The sequence below is a fragment of the Charadrius vociferus genome, unplaced genomic scaffold (genome assembly GCF_000708025.1).
Source record: "Charadrius vociferus isolate BGI_N301 unplaced genomic scaffold, ASM70802v2 scaffold163, whole genome shotgun sequence".
NCBI lineage: Eukaryota > Metazoa > Chordata > Aves > Charadriiformes > Charadriidae > Charadrius > Charadrius vociferus.
In genome coordinates this window covers 20,649,339-20,667,340 of record NW_009648332.1, presented here as the reverse complement: position 1 = coordinate 20,667,340, position 18,002 = coordinate 20,649,339, and the positions used below count along the sequence as shown (strand labels likewise).

The 18,002-nt window shown below is 38.2% G+C and overlaps 1 protein-coding gene across 2 annotated transcripts in view; it reads left to right on the top strand.

The window, feature by feature from the left end:
* The window catches only part of NR5A2 (nuclear receptor subfamily 5, group A, member 2), a 96,702-nt gene that overhangs the window by 64,494 nt on the left and 14,206 nt on the right, over window positions 1–18,002 (top strand). For both annotated transcript variants that reach the window (XM_009884794.1, XM_009884795.1), the window contains one exon: window positions 4,213–4,360. In XM_009884794.1, the coding sequence (XP_009883096.1) occupies window positions 4,213–4,360 (148 nt within the window). The remainder of the gene's footprint in view (window positions 1–4,212; window positions 4,361–18,002) is intronic.

Sequence of the window (18,002 nt, the reverse complement as noted above, 5' to 3'; positions counted from 1 at the left end):
GAAGATATCCACAAGATGTACCAGACTTACCTGAAGAAATTTGATGTTTCTCACTTTCAGAAAGATACCCCAGTTTCCAGGCTACAGCTTTATTTCTTGCATGCACTCTTTGAACTGGAGATTTGACCCCAGATTCCCCATATCTTGGCCACTCCAGCCACTGGCTTGCTACCAAATTCCACCTTTGGTATTTTTGTTGCCTTAGGTAGATGAAAGCCACATACTTCACAAATCTAAAAGGAGCTGTAGCATGAGCTGGATACACCAGTTACTTACCAGTGTCATGACTTGGGCAGTCCCAGCCATGCCAAGAGGCAGTTTGGCACCCAAAGGGCTGGTGGAAGATGGAGCTGTGGGGACTTTAAGCACAAAGTTAGGCGGCAGCAGGGCAGAGGTTTTACTTATCTAATTTTAGATTTAGGCACTTCATTTCCCAAATGCTATACTACAGCACAGCCTGCAGCATAACATACATAGCGATGTCCATACCTCGAACATGGTGGTGAAAGCACCAGAATGGCAAGAACAGGCAGCAGTGTAAATTCTTCAGTGCCGTTCTGACTGCACTGCTTGGATACGAAGCTAACCCAATTAAGCCTCTATCATTACTTCTTCCTCATTATGATATTCATCACACGAGATAGCACCATGTACAAGGGGTACAGTGCAAGAGGAATTCACACCTCCATTTGTCTGTGCAGCCATAACTTTATGCCCAACATTTTACTTCTGAATTAGATAATGCGGAAGCTTCACCAAAGCTTCTGTTTTCGAAAATGTCAGTCAACATACCATCTTCAATGTCAAAATCAACTGTGAAATGTAATACTATTAATCGGGAAGCGAGAATAATTTATTTCAGTTGTGGATTTGATTTTACCAAATGAAATTAATGGTACAATATAAAGTAAATGCTAAGACTTCTGTATGTAGTTAAGCATTTTGCTCAAGGTCCAAGACATCTTTTAAAAGCATTTTCAATCATAAATTGAAAGGTAGAAGAATTAGTACACCTTTTACTATAAATTCCAGCGTATAGGAACAAGCAAGCAGGACAGCATAGTCTTTAATGTGACCACTTTTTCAGCATAGACATTAACAGAGGCTTTTTCATGCACAGTTGATTTTGTATAAACTGATTGACACCTTTGGGGGTCGTCTTTCCACTGACTCATAATTTTGCTCACTCTTGAAAAAAGCCTTCTGCACACCCAGTATTCTCTAGTTAAAGCTGAAAATTCAACTCATCATATTTACACAATAAAAAAAAAATCCATTCTGCGTTGTTTTTAATTGCAAATCCTACTCAAGGGACCAATTCTCCTGCTTAGGAGGCAGCCCTGTACCTTCTACTAGAGAACCAACTGCAGTCAATTATGGTAATGAAATGTCAATAAATATAAAAATTTAATACAGCCTGCTCTTGGTGAGTGGCAGATGAGGACTTGCCTCCCAGACAAATTTGCTGGTGCTGCAAATATTAAATGCACCTGAAAGAGTAGCAGGTTGCCTGAGAGCTCTCCAGTAGAGGGATGGTGGGAGATGCAGGCATCTACTGGGTTTTTCCATTATGGCATAATCGCTGCACTAAGGCCACTGATATTCTTGACATCCATACACCTTAACTTCTTATTACGAAGTGAAAAGCATATTTCCCCTGCAAACTGGAACCTCGGAGAAGGATTTCGAGCTTTTTTCCCCCTTAACAATTACCAAAGGGAAATTAAGTTGTGAAAGTTGGTTTTTATATGTGACCAGTTTCTCAATATGAAGTAGTTGAATCATGTCACTATATTAAACTGCTCTTTGAGCAAAAAGTATTTGAGGTATGTTACTTTATTTTATCTTATTATTTATATAAGTATATGTACTACTATATAAAGAAATATATATAAGTGTATGTATAGAAAGAGAGACAAATAACAGATGAACTAGAAAGTAGTTTATGAAAGATGGTTTGGCTGGGATTTCCAAAGACCAGACCCTAGTTTTGTCACAGATTTCTTTGGCCCTGAGTAAGCAATTTAATGTCATTACTTCACTTTTCCCAGGTGTAAAAGAGAGCAATAAAACCTCCCTCACAGGATACTTAAGCCTAATACATTGACTTAATTGAAATATAAGCACAACTTTAAATGCTTTGCAGAGTTGGAGCAGTGTTATTCTTAACATCCATACAAAAAGTGTAACTTCATTTTTCTTGTACAGTTGCCTTCAGTCAATGTCTACATATAAATAAAATCTCTTATTAAAAGTCAGTAACCTATTGATTATATTAACTAGAAGACATTATTTAACCAGGAGACATTATTTTTAGTCCCTTTCAGTTATTTCTCTGTCTTTCCTGGCTGAAATTTTGTCAGGTTTGAAGTCTTTCATGGTTTTTTTTCTTGCTTTACTGCTGTTTATACTTAAGTAAAATCAATTCAATAGTTTTAAAATCAAAAAAACATATTTCAAAACATATGTTTCTTAACAGTTTGTTAAAAAAATAGATTTTAAAGGATCAGTGCCTGGAAAAATACAATTTTGCAGTATTGGTCTGTTTCCTCTGCTGATACCTGGCCATTCTTTATTAACTACTCTATTATGGGAGACCATAAAGGTAGGATTAGAGCACCGATACCTTTAAACAAATCATTAACCCAAAGCGTGCACTTACCATTGTGCTTAGTGTTAGTTTAGAGCCAGACTTCACTTACATGTACTTATGTGAAATATGATTAGCAATTTCCCTGCTATGGAAGCTCCTAAAAAAGAAAGGTGTTGGTAATATTAGAGCAGCCAGGCAAGAAAAGATTTAAAAAAAAAAATAAAATGTGTCAATAACCCATTTGGGTCTCAGTCAGTCGGCCAGGAGCCGTTCAACACAGGAGCATGTAGCACACCGGGCCATTTTCATGGGACAGTGGCACTTGTAGGGGATATGTAACAAACTCTGATGAAATCAGGGCTGAGCTGAAGGCATTTCAGCCGAAGCAATTGCACCCTGCTCCATGCTGCTGTCGCTGCGCTGGAGCTGCTCCATCTCACAGCCTCCAGCCCGGCCCCAGCCTCTGCGCCTCACCTTCGCATCACGGTGTTCCCATGGGCTGTGGTACCCGAGCACTTTTCTGCTGCTCACCATCCCGTGACAAAGCATGTGAAAGTTAACAGTGTGCATCTTCAGAGTAGCAGAGGCTGATACGGCCACCTGCATGGAAATGTTCCGTTAACGAGTCCGGCATTAGCCAGGAGAAAGTTTCGGTGTGCAAGCAGTGGGGAAGTTGCCTGAGAGTCAAGGATTGCCCAGGGGTGTGTCAGCTACAAAAGGCTACAAAAGTAGACTTTGCTTGTGAATATTACATTTTTTTAAATATGGTGTATTAATTCCAGCTTTCTGTTGGATCCCTGTATACAAGTGTCTCTTCAGAAAGCTCGTAGGCAGGTCAGCCTCCTCCAAAAACGAATGGGCAGCGTGACGAGGGCAGCAGCCCCCCCCGAGCAGTCCCACTTTTTTCTATGCCCCAGAAAAAAGTAATTTTGTGCACTGTGGTTGCTGCTGGGGACAACGCAAGTGCAGCTGGCCTGTGTCACGCACCTGCCTGCTCCTCCTTCACTAGCAGGGGACGACTCGCCAGAACTAGTCTGTTGGAACCAACTCCAACAAATACCAGGATTTTCTGTAGCTAAGGAGAACAGAAACCACCCACACAATACCTCTGTTTCCTGTGGGAATACACCGACATTTCTGGGCTTGAATAGATGTTTCTGGCCAAGTTCTGGACACTGGAGCATTTCCCATGAATACCGTTATGTCCCTCTGGACTAATAGACCCAGTGGAGGCGCTAAGCTCACTTCATCAGTCTTTCTTCACAGGATCATACAAATACAATGAGAACAAGAGACACCAAATGAATAAAACAAACCGATATGGGGACAGCTACCAGTGTCATAAGCAGTTATCATATATAAAGCTTCTAAAAAAAAAGCTAATACAACATTCACACTGATGTGACATACCATTAAGATATACGGTTTAATAATATTTTCAATATATACCATTGTCCTAAAATAGGTTTAGATATAAAATCATCTTAACTTGATAACATCATTAAATTGAGAGTGATTCTTTTACCCAAGAGTATCCTGGTTGTACGTGATTGCTTGAAATGTCTTAAAGTGGTTCTGCAGGTGTGACAACCAGACAGAAATACAATTCTCTTTTACAGGTGGATTATTCCGTAATAGCATCCCAAGCTGGAGCCACCCTCAACAATCTTATGAGCCATGCACAAGAACTGGTAGCAAAGCTTCGTTCCCTGCAGTTTGATCTACGAGAATTTGTATGTCTCAAATTCCTGGTGCTGTTTAGTTTAGGTAGGTACGCTCTACTCTTCATACCTTACTTAATAGCGTTATTATTTTTTTCTAAAAACATTGGAAATATTTTGCTTTCCTTAATGTTTTCCTGAAAAACACAATTTTGAATTACATTTAATGAGGTTCACAGTAATCTGAGGACTCTTTTTTAACTATCACTTGCAGGAAAATTGTGTATAAGGATTACAAGTGGGTTTCTATGGAAATTACTCCAAAAATCTATGGAATTTAATAGAGTATTATAAGCTTTCTGTATTTCTGTATGTGGTTTCTGAATATTCCAGAACAGGGATAAAATTCTTTTAGAAATTCTAGAGAATAGTGGAAAATACAGATTGCCATGTTTTCCTATGATATTGAATATGGTTATGTAAAGCAGATGGAGTGGGGATATGGTTGAAATATCCCTCTTTTTCAAAGGCATCTGCCGTAAGTATAAACAATCTTCTTTGCATATGATGGCTGTCACATCGTAATCTATAAATCAGGAAAGTATCTCATAGTTTTTTAAAAGTGAAAGGAACCCTTAAAGTGCAAATTAATGATAATTGCTTTATGACAGATCTGGCTAGGAAATAACCTTTAAAGGGAAAACTGTTTTGTACTAGTGGAGAGGACATAGAATGGGAAAGATACCTATGCAAGACAAATTAGTTAAACCAGTGCCCTCCAATGAATCAGTCAAGAAAAATCACCAGTGCCAGGAATAAAAAAAGGCTTAGGGAGATGGATTCCTATTGACTTCATAGGAACAGATTTTTCAGGTTTACACTTTGTTGACTTAATAAAGCTGGTCTAAATAAACTTTGGCCAAGTGAATTTTTATTTACTGGCAGACAGTTGAAAGGAGAGACTTAAAAACATAAATAAGCTCAGATCCAGCCATACCTCTATAGCCAAAACTCCCTGTTTACTCAAAAGATATTTGTCTAGAGAGTGAACAGTTGAGCCAAGCACAACAATGGAAGAAATATCAGCAGAGGTGACATTTAGTAATGTTTTTATTTGATTTTCATTTTAAAAAAAAATCTGTAAAGGAATAAAACTCTACAAATATATTAGTATAATACAACTGCAATTAGACTAAAAGGAACAGTTTGGGTTACACTGTAAAGTGTCAATTACTGTCTTAAATATATCCCTTCATGTGGCGTTTATAGAATTTGAACCTGCTTTGGAAAATTTTAGATTAATCTCTCTTAATACAGGGAGCATAAAAGATCAGTATTTCAGAGGTATAGGACACAGAATATGTAGGGGGAAAAAAAGGAATTCTTTTAAAAATTAGAATGACTCAACCGAATCGAATGTTTTAAAGTTTGTACGTTCTGAATCCCAGGAAGAGATGATGGATTTACCTGGTACTATTCACATTTTCTATTCAGGTCTTCATCGCTTTCCATTTCTTAGATTCAGAGAAGGAAAAGCAAGCCATCTGTTGCAGAAATTATGTTTTATGTATTAATCTAATGAATAACAAGAATTCAGATTTCCTAATTCCTAATAAGTAAGTTTTTCAGTCATTAGATAGTGGCACAGAAACCTCTAAAGAGCCTGTAGCTTTCCTCTGATTAAATATTTAGAGAATTCATCTCAGTTCAGTGATATTTAAAATAAGCTGAATAAGTGAAGTGCATTTGGAAAATTCTCACATTTAGGCGGCCTTTTTGTTTGATTGCTTTCATCACCTTTTCAAGTACTTTGCATCGATTTAGGAATCATTCTTACATATTTAGCTCTTCTAATTCTGCCAGGTAGTGTGCTCAACTTCTGAAGCAGTTGGGCGGGAATACCTTGCAAGCTCGTACTGAGCCAGGTTATCCAGTTTTTCTCTCATTTATGCTACTATAAAAAGAGCTAATTCTGCTGCTAATAGGAGCCTTGTACTCACATCACTTGCATATAAAGTGATGTAGCCAAGGAAGGTTCAACACCTTTGAAACCGATTAGTTCATTATTCAGCATACTGCATAATTCAATTTGCTAATAGTCAAAGCTAAATGTTTTTCTGCAAAAAGTAAAATGTAAAGATGTTATCATAAGACTGAGGCAAATATTTAATTGAGAATGATGACAAAACTGAAATGAAAAACACAGATACCCTTTCCAGTTAAGTACTTAAGTTTGTGCCCAAAAGTATGAATGAATTGTCTGGCTAAAGTTAATAAGACACCTCACATCCTAAAAGCGAGTAAGGTTTTTGAAGATGTTGAAGTCCCTAACAATGCTGGTAGGCATTCAGCAGGGCTGTCAAAACTAGCTAAGCATCAAATTCTACATAAATAACTGGAAGCAATTATTGTACCTAACTATCTAGGTGCGTTTGACACATATCTACATATCTTAGGCATCTCAACAGAAAACTGGTCTTAACGCCAAAAATATATCACTTAATCCAAAAAAAAAAATATTTCAAAAACCTCAGCTGGCTCTTGTTGAGAGTCTGGTCCTGTAATGTTTAATGGAATAAAAAGCGCTTCAAGACATACCAGCCTTTTTACATTTCTAAGGATGTTCACACTCACCACAGTGTTAACCAAAGCAATAAAACCTTAGCTATTATTTAGTACAGTGCTTGGTTGAAAAATATATGTCTAATACAAAGCCTCTCAAAGGCAACACCAAGTCAATAATCCAGAGAATTAATTTATTGAGAAGAAGCTGTTTGTTTTTTTATAACCACACAGATACAAGGCTGCCTTGTAAAGCTGTTTGTTATTCATGGCTGTACCGTATTGTCTGTCTCTTCACAAGATGGCAATCTCCTTCAGGGCAAAGAACTTTGTCTCTGCCTTTTTTCCTAACATTTCAGAAGTGATTATCTTAGTAAACTAACAGTAAAATAATGTTCAAAACCCAAAGCACTTACAATAATTTCTCAAAAGACAATTAAATCATATCAGTATTGCTTGCTAGATTTTAAATGAAAGAGGTAATTGTTCATTATCTACTCATCAAAGATTCCAAAGGATTTATGCAGGAAAATGCTTTAAAGATGCTGTTGAAGCTTAGACAGATGAGTATTGTAGCCTTTGTGGCTAGCAGTGCACAACTCTTCCTGAAGTCAAATGGCATATACCCACTCCAACGAGCGATACACCCAGGCACAGGAGCTCCGTTCCTTTCTCCAGTGGGCCATCTAGTCTGTCTGTGCCCATCTGATCAACACTGCCAAGTGCATCAATGATACAGTGGCTCAGCGGTTATTCAATAAGCCAGACTAGTTTGGTACCCAGTTTCTTAAGTGTGATATCTCTTTACTTCAGTTCTATACAGTATGAATATATAGGTAGAGTTCGGTAACTTTTAAATTCCTTCCATCGGTTATAAAAGTAAGTGTCTTTACAGCTAGGTAGTTCTTACCTCTCTGTACATAAAAGTCTCCTTTCATGTTCACAGATCTTCTTACTTCAGTGATGGTCTGTCTTTCTACCCTCAGTAGTTCCTCATGCCATCCTTCAGTCCAGTCACTGCCAATCTCTGGAGACAAGCAAGTCCATCATACCTAGACTATTGTTCTTAGCAGATAAATGGTTCAGCTGAATCAGTCCTTCAGGTCTTATGCTCCCATAGGTCAAAAAGTCAGAGAACAAATCAGTCCTTACCACCAGCATAATCATCACAATCACACTGGAGATAGATTACCATCTTGTGCATGGTTCAGACTCAGCTGTATTTTAGATTAACGAGATCCTTGACTCATAAGGACATTAAAGCACCAGCAGAGACCCTGTCCTTCACAGCTTCACTGCACCATCAGTGGTCAGTCAATTACTCTGTCAAGACATAGGAAGTTTGGACTAAATTTAAATTCCATCACATTACTCTGATCCATTTACATGACCTACAGATCTACTATGCTAGTCCATCAGAGTTCCCTTAAAGAACCACAGTCTTTCTGTGAGTCGGTCCTCTGCTGCATACCTCCTCGCTACACATAAACAAATGCATGTCGCTTTCCTCTCTCACTGCACACCAGAACAGCATTACACAAATCAAACAGTCTAATTGGCAACTGTGATCACAGCAAAGCAAATAGAAACGGGTCTTGTGATCAAAATTGTCCTTCACAGTTTGAGTTGTATAGCCTGGTGTAACAGCTAAGCCATCTCCTAGTCACTTCTTCCCCTACTTGGTCTCTGATGAACATGGCTGAATTCTGTACCAGCGTCTGTCTTCACTGCAAATGATACACTAGATGCTGATTGAATGTTTTATTTGAAGATGAGCTGGAGTTCTGAAGCCAAAGCATTGTATTGCAAAGGAGCAATCTATCTACCAGCATGATTTATTTGAAAGAAGTCTTCTGTTTAGGTGGCCTAGAAATAGCAATTTCTGTTATCAATCTCCATTTCAATTATCTTGAGCTATTATCTTGCTTTGAAGTAAATCAGGACAGCAGTTCTGATAGGAATTATCTTTACCAACCTTTCTTTCACTGAGGTTTACATCATATTTACAAACCCCAAAACACGCCTGGTTTGTGGGGACATCATTCCTGTGTTTTCACATATAGAGGTATTCTGCCCTTAATTCCAGTAAAGCGAGTGAAAGTAATCAACATACCAAACCACAATTTAACTCAGGTGTATCAGCCATTTTTTTTCATAATCTGAAGATATTCAGTTAAAAAAATCAGTAGCTCAAGAGGTATACAAACCTGGATTTTCTTGACTACTTGGTTGCATATGACAGGTTTATTTCAGGCAAAAAGAACCAAGACAGAGCCATGACAATTCAGCAATTGTAGTCACACAGTTGATGGGAAGTTAGTGACCAGGTGCATGTTGCAAAACTGGGAAAGAAGAAAGAAATCTTTGACAGACCTGAGTGTTAGACCTACTTTTAATACTACTTCTGCAGGTTTTATCTTTATGAACTCCTGTCCAAAACATGGAAAGAGCACATCTGAGAAAGATGCTGATCACATAGTTGTATAACTGTTTATCAAATTTATCACTAAATGAGAATAAACATATCTGGTTTTCCAAAGCTAGCCAAATTGAGGATAATGCAATTTCTTTACCCTAATCCCAGAGTAATAATACACCTGATTTTTCTATAGCATATAACCAGTATAGCCCACAGTACACTTTATCAAAAAGTAGGCCAAAAAATAAATACAACTGGTTTCTTTGTCTTTAATAATTGCTGATTAAAATCAAGATATACTACAGATAAAAAAAAGCAAATGTGTCAGTTTATAAGCCTCTTTGAATTTTCATTACCAAATTTTGCATTAGTTGGAAACTCCTTTCTTTCATTGTTGTAAATCAGAATTAGAAATTTAAAAAAAAACCACACAAACAAACAAAAAACAAACAACCACCCCACACGTGCTGTTGAATTCTGTAATTCTGGGGCTGAAATAGATTGACATGCTCCATTGGGGTGAAATTTTGGCCTTACTAAAGCCAAAGAGAATTTCACACTGTTTTTCCTGGAGCCAAAATTTGTCTCAGTGTGTCTTTGATTTGCTTCCTATCACAGAATGAAGTTCAGATCAACTTTTCAGCAATTAAATACCCTAAATGACTAAATTTAAATGATGTTTGAAGAACCAAATGAGTGCCTTACATGGGATACTATCATCCTCTGACACAACAGATCTCTTCATTTTACCATCCGGTAGCTTTACAGAGTGGTCACTTAACCAGAAATCAGCCATTGTTTTCTCTTTACCAAAACTTCCCATTTGTCCTGCTAGTTTTTATTATCTGAACTCAGCAAGGATGATTTGTCAAACCTCCCATCAGAGCAGTTTGTAAAGTGAAATGCCAATAGGAAGAAAGTTAGACATCATTTGACCCACATCCAGGCACTCGTCTGCCTGTGGAGCTAAATGCTAGCCTAGGCAGCAGCTGACTGGTACTGCTCCCTTATCATTGTCAGGAAGCAGATAAATGTGCTTCATTTAAGAAATGAAGGCTTTATCAATGGACAAATAATTGCAGAGCCACTATTGATCTCACATCTTACTTAGCATGAGACAAGAGGGTCCTGTAGAAATGGCAAACATTTAATTGCTGCGGATGGCAAACAATAAGCTCTTGCTTAAACAACAATTAAAAAAAAAAAAACAACTCAGTTTTCAAACAAACCACAGACTTACTTAATTCAGCAGAAATCCATCTGGATATGCAACACTCCATTCCCGTTTCTGTTGGATAAGAGGAACATTAGCAAATAAATCTTTCCTTGCTTTTAGTCTCCCTAAAACGTCAGAGCCGAGATGGGAGGAGGTATTGGAGGTACTGGGCTCCAACTTTTCCACTTTGGGAAAAGAAACCTGCCCATTAAACTCTTCATGCAGATGAAACAGGCTGAAATTGAGTATTTTTTAGGCCGACTCTACCCTTGCCACTCACAGGACTAGAAGGAGCTTCCTGCAAACATGCACCCAAGGAGAAACAGCACAAAGCCTGCTTGCGCTCCATTTCACCTTATTCCAGTAACATCAATGCAGTTATGCAACGTTCTGGGGCTGAAAAAAAACCCCACATTTTAAATTAGCTATTGCACTTTGTAATATACTTTATGTAACATCATTGGTCTATTAGATTTACAGACTAGAGAGAATCTCTGCCTCAGTGAGCTTGCAATCTAAATATACAGAGAAGATAAGAAAAACTTCAGCAGCCAACAATGATGAAACATGGGGCGGTACATATTTTCATTTCCACAGTTTTTGCTGAGAGTTTAATTTGGGGTATCATCTATGCAAATAGGAAAATAAGTGTATAAGCATCAACTGGAAGTAATATAACAAGGAATATTGATTAAATTTTGGTAGCATTTAGGCAGCTTAAGGGCACACAAACAAAAAGAATAGGAGAATGGAATGAAAGAATTAGTGAGGCAGGAGCTTTTATCAGACCAAAAGAAAAACAGGTAACAAGACTGGCAAATTAGACAAGAACCAATTCATGCAGGATCATAGACACGTAAGTATAAAACAGACATAAAGGTATAACCTAGTAAATTTTGGCACTTAGGCCTTTATTGCAGCCTTCCTATTAATCACAATATACTTTCAATAAATACGGATCTGCCCTTTACATTCTCTGTGTACAAACATTTCACTAATTCTTCAAAGCACATTCCATGAATCATGGGAACTTATTAAGAACAAGAATTAGGCAAAAACCTCTTCCGGCCATCATTCTGATATTTTAGTGTCAGAACAAAACTAATTAAACTAGAAGGTGACTGGCTCAAAACACAAGAGTTCTTTCTTCAACTTAGCATATTATCCAGCTCTGGCACTCCTTACTCCAAGGTGCAGAGGATGCTGAAAGGTTTTGTGGTTACCAAAGTCACCTGGAGAAATTAACAGAAGGAAAATCCATTCAAAGCTACAAAACACAAAAATCGCCACTTCTGGCTGTTGCTAACCTCCAGCTGCTGGAGCCTGAGCGACTGCTTCTGGGAGGTATCCCTCCATGCTTTCCTTCTTCTTACACTGTTCCCAAGGGCATCTGCTCCTGGTGACTGTCAAAAATGGGACAGTGGTCTAGGTGATCACGGCCATTCTCATGCTGTCATCAGGTAGGTGTGAGCCATTTGTAGTCTTCAGGGACTCTGTTCTCCTTCCTGTAAAACGGGCCTGGTCATTCTTTGGCAGGATACTGAGAAGCTCGCAGAAAACGCTACTTTATCTTCACATAGCCCTGTCAGCCCCAGGATCTGAAGTAGGTGCTGTGAATTTGAAGTGAAAAGTGTCTCATGACAGCCTTGCTTGGCAAGACAATGCAAGCCGGTAATGGAGCACTTATCCAGGGATGGACTTGTCGTCACGAGTATCTTCATTTCTTACTCGCAGTGACAAACAGTAATTAGAGTTTAACACAGCCGCCTTCAAAATGGTTACGTTAGCTCTTCTTACTTTCAGTGGTTTGTAAACATACAACTACTTTTACACCTTGTTTTTTATATATGTTATTTATAATGCACATTTATAACTGGGCTGTTATTACGAGGCACTTTTATTAAATCCATTGGCAGTTTTCTTACATTCATCCATTCTGTTACCCAAGTGTACTTGTAAGATTGCACCTGGCAATCACCAGCAAGCGGGCAGTTGAGGGGTTCTGTACCATTAGCGTTCAGCCAGGGCTTTCAGGCTTCCCCACATTACATTTGAATTTAGAAAAACACTTACTTGTCAAATCCAGGCTCATATCTCAACCCTAATGTCTAACTACAGTAAGCATCGGAGGATAATACCGGCAAAGAAACATTTCCTAAATTGTATGTAATCATTTGGAATTCAGGAAGGATCGATTAGTATTCAGGAGCTGTGACTGCTCAATATTTATACCATAGAGACCTGGCAGAAGCAAATAATGGTACATAAAGCTGATGCTTGTCTTAATTAAATGCAGTATAATAGGTGTTGGGGATTTTTTTTCTTAGTGAAGAGAGCAGTTTAGCAATGACCAGATATAACTCATTCTGAAGTTCAGAGTTTAAAACTAATCAATATGTATTTATAACAAGGGAGGGACTGAATATAATTTATTATTAGCTGACAGCTGACTCATAGATAAAAACAAGATTTATTTAAGTACATTTTTCCACATACTGATTTCTGAAAAAATATTTGCCCCCTTTGATTCTTGATTATTTTTTGTTGGACTAACAGTATTTCAAAGAGACTTTTTGAAATGAATGTTTCATCTGCAGATAGGCTGGGAATGAAACTAGAGAACGTAGAATGAGACATCTAGCTAGGATGATACTTTCACTGTGACAAATTTATTAATAGTAACATTTACTAATTTTATGATTAGGAATCCTTAATGGCAGGTGATAATTTAAAATGCTCCTTTAAAGTATACAATCTACACGTATAGTGATGAACAGGTGTTGACTGGCAGACAATGCAAGGATGACAGGCGTAATTCTAGCCCACCTACAGCCCAGGCTTGTCTCAAATGTCACAGCAAAAAGTTTTGAGAGGGAATATGAAGAAGGTGGATAAAGAGATCTGGCATATTAAGCACGAGAGTCAGAGCAGAGAAAGCAGGAAAGTTCTTGGTCCAGAAAGGCGGCAGGTGGGAAATGGAGATGGCATTGTGGGCAAGTCAGAGTCAGGAGATGAACTCGTGGCACTGAATGACTGATGACAGGTAAGGAAAGAATAGCTACAAGACCTTGAAAGTGAACACAATTTATGTCTGATACAGCAGGGAAAAGGGAAGATGCAAAAAGACAGGGAAGCAATGAGCTCGGAAGGGTGTCTTGGCAGCACCATTTGCCAAGGCCAAAGGAAGAAATGCTGTAGTAATTGAGGTGTAATATGATGAGGCAACATGGTATTTGTTAAAGTTTAATCTGGTAAACAATGGCTCCTGTGCACATCCCGTGGAAGTCAATGAGAACACATTTGCAGGATTAGCTAGGTATTATTAGTTTGGGGTTAATTATGTCATAAATAGACAAATTTAAAGGTGAAGATCCCTGTCTTTTGGAAGGCCTCACCTCTGGGTATAATGGAGGCTCTGTTTCTTGAAATCCGAAATCAAGATCACTGCTTTTCTAAACTATTATGGTACAGCTCAATCAAAAGTTATAGACTTGATGTCCAACTGCTAGATGGAGATCTATGTCTTGCATTGAGCAGAAGGCTGAAGGAGGTAACAATGATGATTATACGGGTCCTTTCTTGTCCCCAACTCAATGAAAGAAGAGGAAAGAAGTTTAAATATATCATAACTTTCCTAATTTTAGAGCTTTTACAAAGATTTCTCCATTTGCCAAGTTCGAATTTGATAACTTTTAATGTGAGCAGTTGTCAGCAATCTTATATAGTCCCTCGCTGCTGCATGTCCCACAATGCCCTGGAAACTAGGCATAAATCTCTTATTAGAGATGATGAGGGCCAGGAGAATGGTTAAATAACCAGTCTGCTCCTGGAACAGTTAACTCTTCTCTGGGTCTCAAGCAAAGCAGCCAGGCTACTCCACTCTGCCACTAGAAGAGCTATTCTACTTTTCTACTTTAATCCTCTGGGAAAGTAAAGCAAATGAATATGGACAAAACCTCATTTCAGAATAATCTCATGAGGGACGTTCTCCTTTCATGGAGCCAGCATTGCCCAATAGAGAAATCAACTCTCATCTCTAATACTACTTCTGACTCCATTACTGACTATGGAGCTTTGAACTCTCTTAAATGATATCTCAACTACCCTACCTGATAAATGAAAACAATAGTTATCTTTCTTTGTAAATAGCAGTGAAATCCAGAGTATCAAAGATACTGTGCAAGGTACAATCAAATTGAAACAACGCTGTTTGAAATATCTACAGATACCATAACAAAACACATTGTTAAAAGGAATCCAATTTAAAATATCTTGAACAGATTTTCAGAAAATTTTACCCTTTCCTTTATAAATTACTCAACATGAAAGTAGTTCCTTGCTGTATTTTCATATTAGGGTCTAAAACTTTGCAAAATGTTTGAAAATTCATCTTTTGAGAGGAGTGAATTTTAACATCTTAGCACATGCAGGACAAAGCACATTATCTTTTGCCCTGTTCTTTTATTTCTCTGCTTTTTTCTGATTTCTTTATAGAGAAACAAAAGCAAAGACATATTCCCTTCACTTTATCTGTCAAAACCCTTAGCAAAGCCAAACAATTAAAAATCAGTCCTTAAATTTCTTATAGGTGCTAAATGATGATGTATGGAGTAATGACTTTGATAAACAGCCATTTGCTCCTGAGGACACTTTTTCAGTGAGCTGACAGGTTTTAGTTCAGCTTCCTGTTCAGGTTCCTCACATCGTGCAGGCAGTATGAAAGAAACTAGGACAGTGTCTGTCTTACACGTATCTATCTTAATGAAATTTCCAATTAATTATTTTTGTGGAAAAAAAAAAATCAAAACCATAATATAAAAGGAATAAAATACAAATGCTGAGGTTAAAATGTATAGTTAAGACTTAAACCAGTGTTTTTAATAAATAAATCTTTAATCATTCACCTCAGCCCTGGGTGTAGGAGTCGTGAATTATAAACTTCTTGCAGGAATTCCAGAGATAGCCTTTTGTTTCATGGCTGATTGAGTTTTTTGAATAAAATACAGTAAATAATAGAGGAAATTTAATAATCACTGTTGATTTGTCCTGATTTTATTTCATAAAACTCAATGAATGTTGCAAATTCATCTCTCATGTAACCGTTGAGTACAATGGCATTATTTGAGGTATGAATTTGATCCAATCTGATCATTACTGGTTTATGTTGTCTGCTTGTCTGACAGCTGCAAGCCATGGAAAAAAAGATTAACCGTCTTCAGCAAGTACTTCTTCTTTTCATGTTGTCTTTTTTTTTAAAATGCATATTTTAGAAGGTTTTGAAATAACAATAGGATTAGATGCTTGAGAGAAAATTAGGTCATATATTTGTCAGATACAAATCTCGCAAGTAATTAGAAACATGGGTATCAAGCAATATTTGTATTCTGTGCTGCTGCCTTTGTGTGGAGACAGTGGGGATTTCAGAATAACCCAATCAGCGTGCTCTGCACTTTTTCCCTCTCTAATATGTTTATAGAATACTAGTAAGTACGGCTTTTAAACAGCTCTTGTAAGGGGGAAAAATTACCTGCACATAACCCACATTTACAAGTGTCTCCACTTTTGGAATATTTTAACAATTTCTGTCCCATTTTTAATGTACATTCTAGATGTTTAAGGTGCAAGTTTGAATGTACTATACATGTAACAGCGGAAGTATGGGATTATATAGAATTTTTTTAGCTATCACTGGCAGAAGTGTTTAACATCAGTGGCTGCTTTTGTTAGCTAAGTTTCCTGACATAACGTGGGAATAAATGGCTATATATATGAAGGTATAGATAAATGAATGGATATCCTTAATCTTGGAGCCAGTAAGACCACCCTATAGTTTTAATTTGAACTGAATGAAGAACATGCTAAAGGAATATAATGGCTAAACTCACTTTGTAGCTGTAACAGACAACTTATTAATTTTTTTTTTATACCAGAATGTAGAGACCAAAAACTGCTCCTCATGTATTTCTATTCAAAAACACACATTGCAGAGGCTCGTACCTGAAAGTTTATATATAGGTGACTATTGGCCATTTATTGGAGACGCACTGTAGACTATGCCAAATTCCCCTCTTTCTCATATCCCTTTGCTGCTTGTGCAAGATTGGACACTGGAAGAGAAACAAAAGTGCTGGCTGTCTCGGAGGGAGTTAAAGTAGAGAGGTGAAATACTGTAAAGAAACAATGAAAAGAAGTAGCAGGAGAATTAAACAGGAGGCCAGGGAGAAAGAAAGGATCTGCAAGAGTGATGAGAGAAGAGTGGCAGAGAAGAGGATATCTGGGCAGAGCAGGAGCCAGGAGCGGTTGATGAAAACGAGGGACAGTAGTGATGTAGATCAGAGGAACAGAGAGAGACCAGAGGGCTTGAGATAGGAAAGGAGTCAAGAAAACAGGGGGAAAAGGCCAGGAAGGAAAGAGAAACCATGGAACTGTGATCAAAGGCAAGCCAGAGGTGGAGAGGGAGAGGGAGGAAATAGAAGCAAACAGGAAAGAAACAATGAAGGAAAATTCAGAAACAAACTTTATGGCCCAGCCTTGAACACAGCTGTGGTCATGAATTGGGAGGCAGAAGGGGGCTGTGCAGAACCACTCTTGCCCAAGCTTGTAGCTTGGAGCGTGTCCCGATGGCTGCTGCTGGCAGGAAAGGGGAGGGGGGTGAAAACTGCAGCTCCTTAGTCTCTGGTAAATCTGCTACTGAGATTGCATGAACCTCTCAGAGCAGAGGTTCCCTGTATTGCTCTGGTCCTGTGCAGAGCCATCGAGCATAGGGCAAACTGAACGAGTAAGCTCCAAAACAGTCCACATGGCTTGCAAAAGTTTAATCTGCACATGGCAATCCTCCTAAGGATATTTTAAGAGTTATTCTTTATAAGATTACCCAGAGATTAATAAGGAAAAACCTACATTTAACAGCATTTCCAGTACTGGGAGGGTTTGATGTGTATTATAAACATACTGCACACCACCTCTGCTTGGCAGGTGAAGGAAAGTCTCATCTCAAGAAAAAGAAGAGAAAGATTTCAACATCAGAATGGGGAACGACACTGCAACAGCATCTTTACTCTCTCCCAACACCAAAAATTTTAATAGAGTTCAGTGAACTGCTCAGGACAAGACAGATGATGCTATGCAGTCTTTCACTGGGGGAAAACCCATAGCCTAAGCAGAATAAATGATACAGACTGTTCCTCAAGTCCAGTCTGAAGTAGGCTGGACAAGTGGTAGTTTGAGAAAGTTCTTTCCGCTTGTCTAAGTCCATCTCTTCCGGGAGACATTTGGCTTTAGAGAGTGGAGTCGCCAACAAGGTTGAAAAGAACAGGTGTCAGACTCACATCCCTTAAAAAAGTGCAGGAAAACAACATTGCATGCTGAAAATATTCTTTCACTGCTAAGAGATTACTGTGGGAGCGGTGTCATCTAAACTGCATACTGTGCTTCAGCTGGCCGGCTTTTACCTGCATTTCTCCCAACCTTCCTGTTTTTAGACAGGGGAAAAAGACCCTCACAATTAATTAAAACCATGGATAAAACTACCAAAGATGAGCCAGGGAGTAA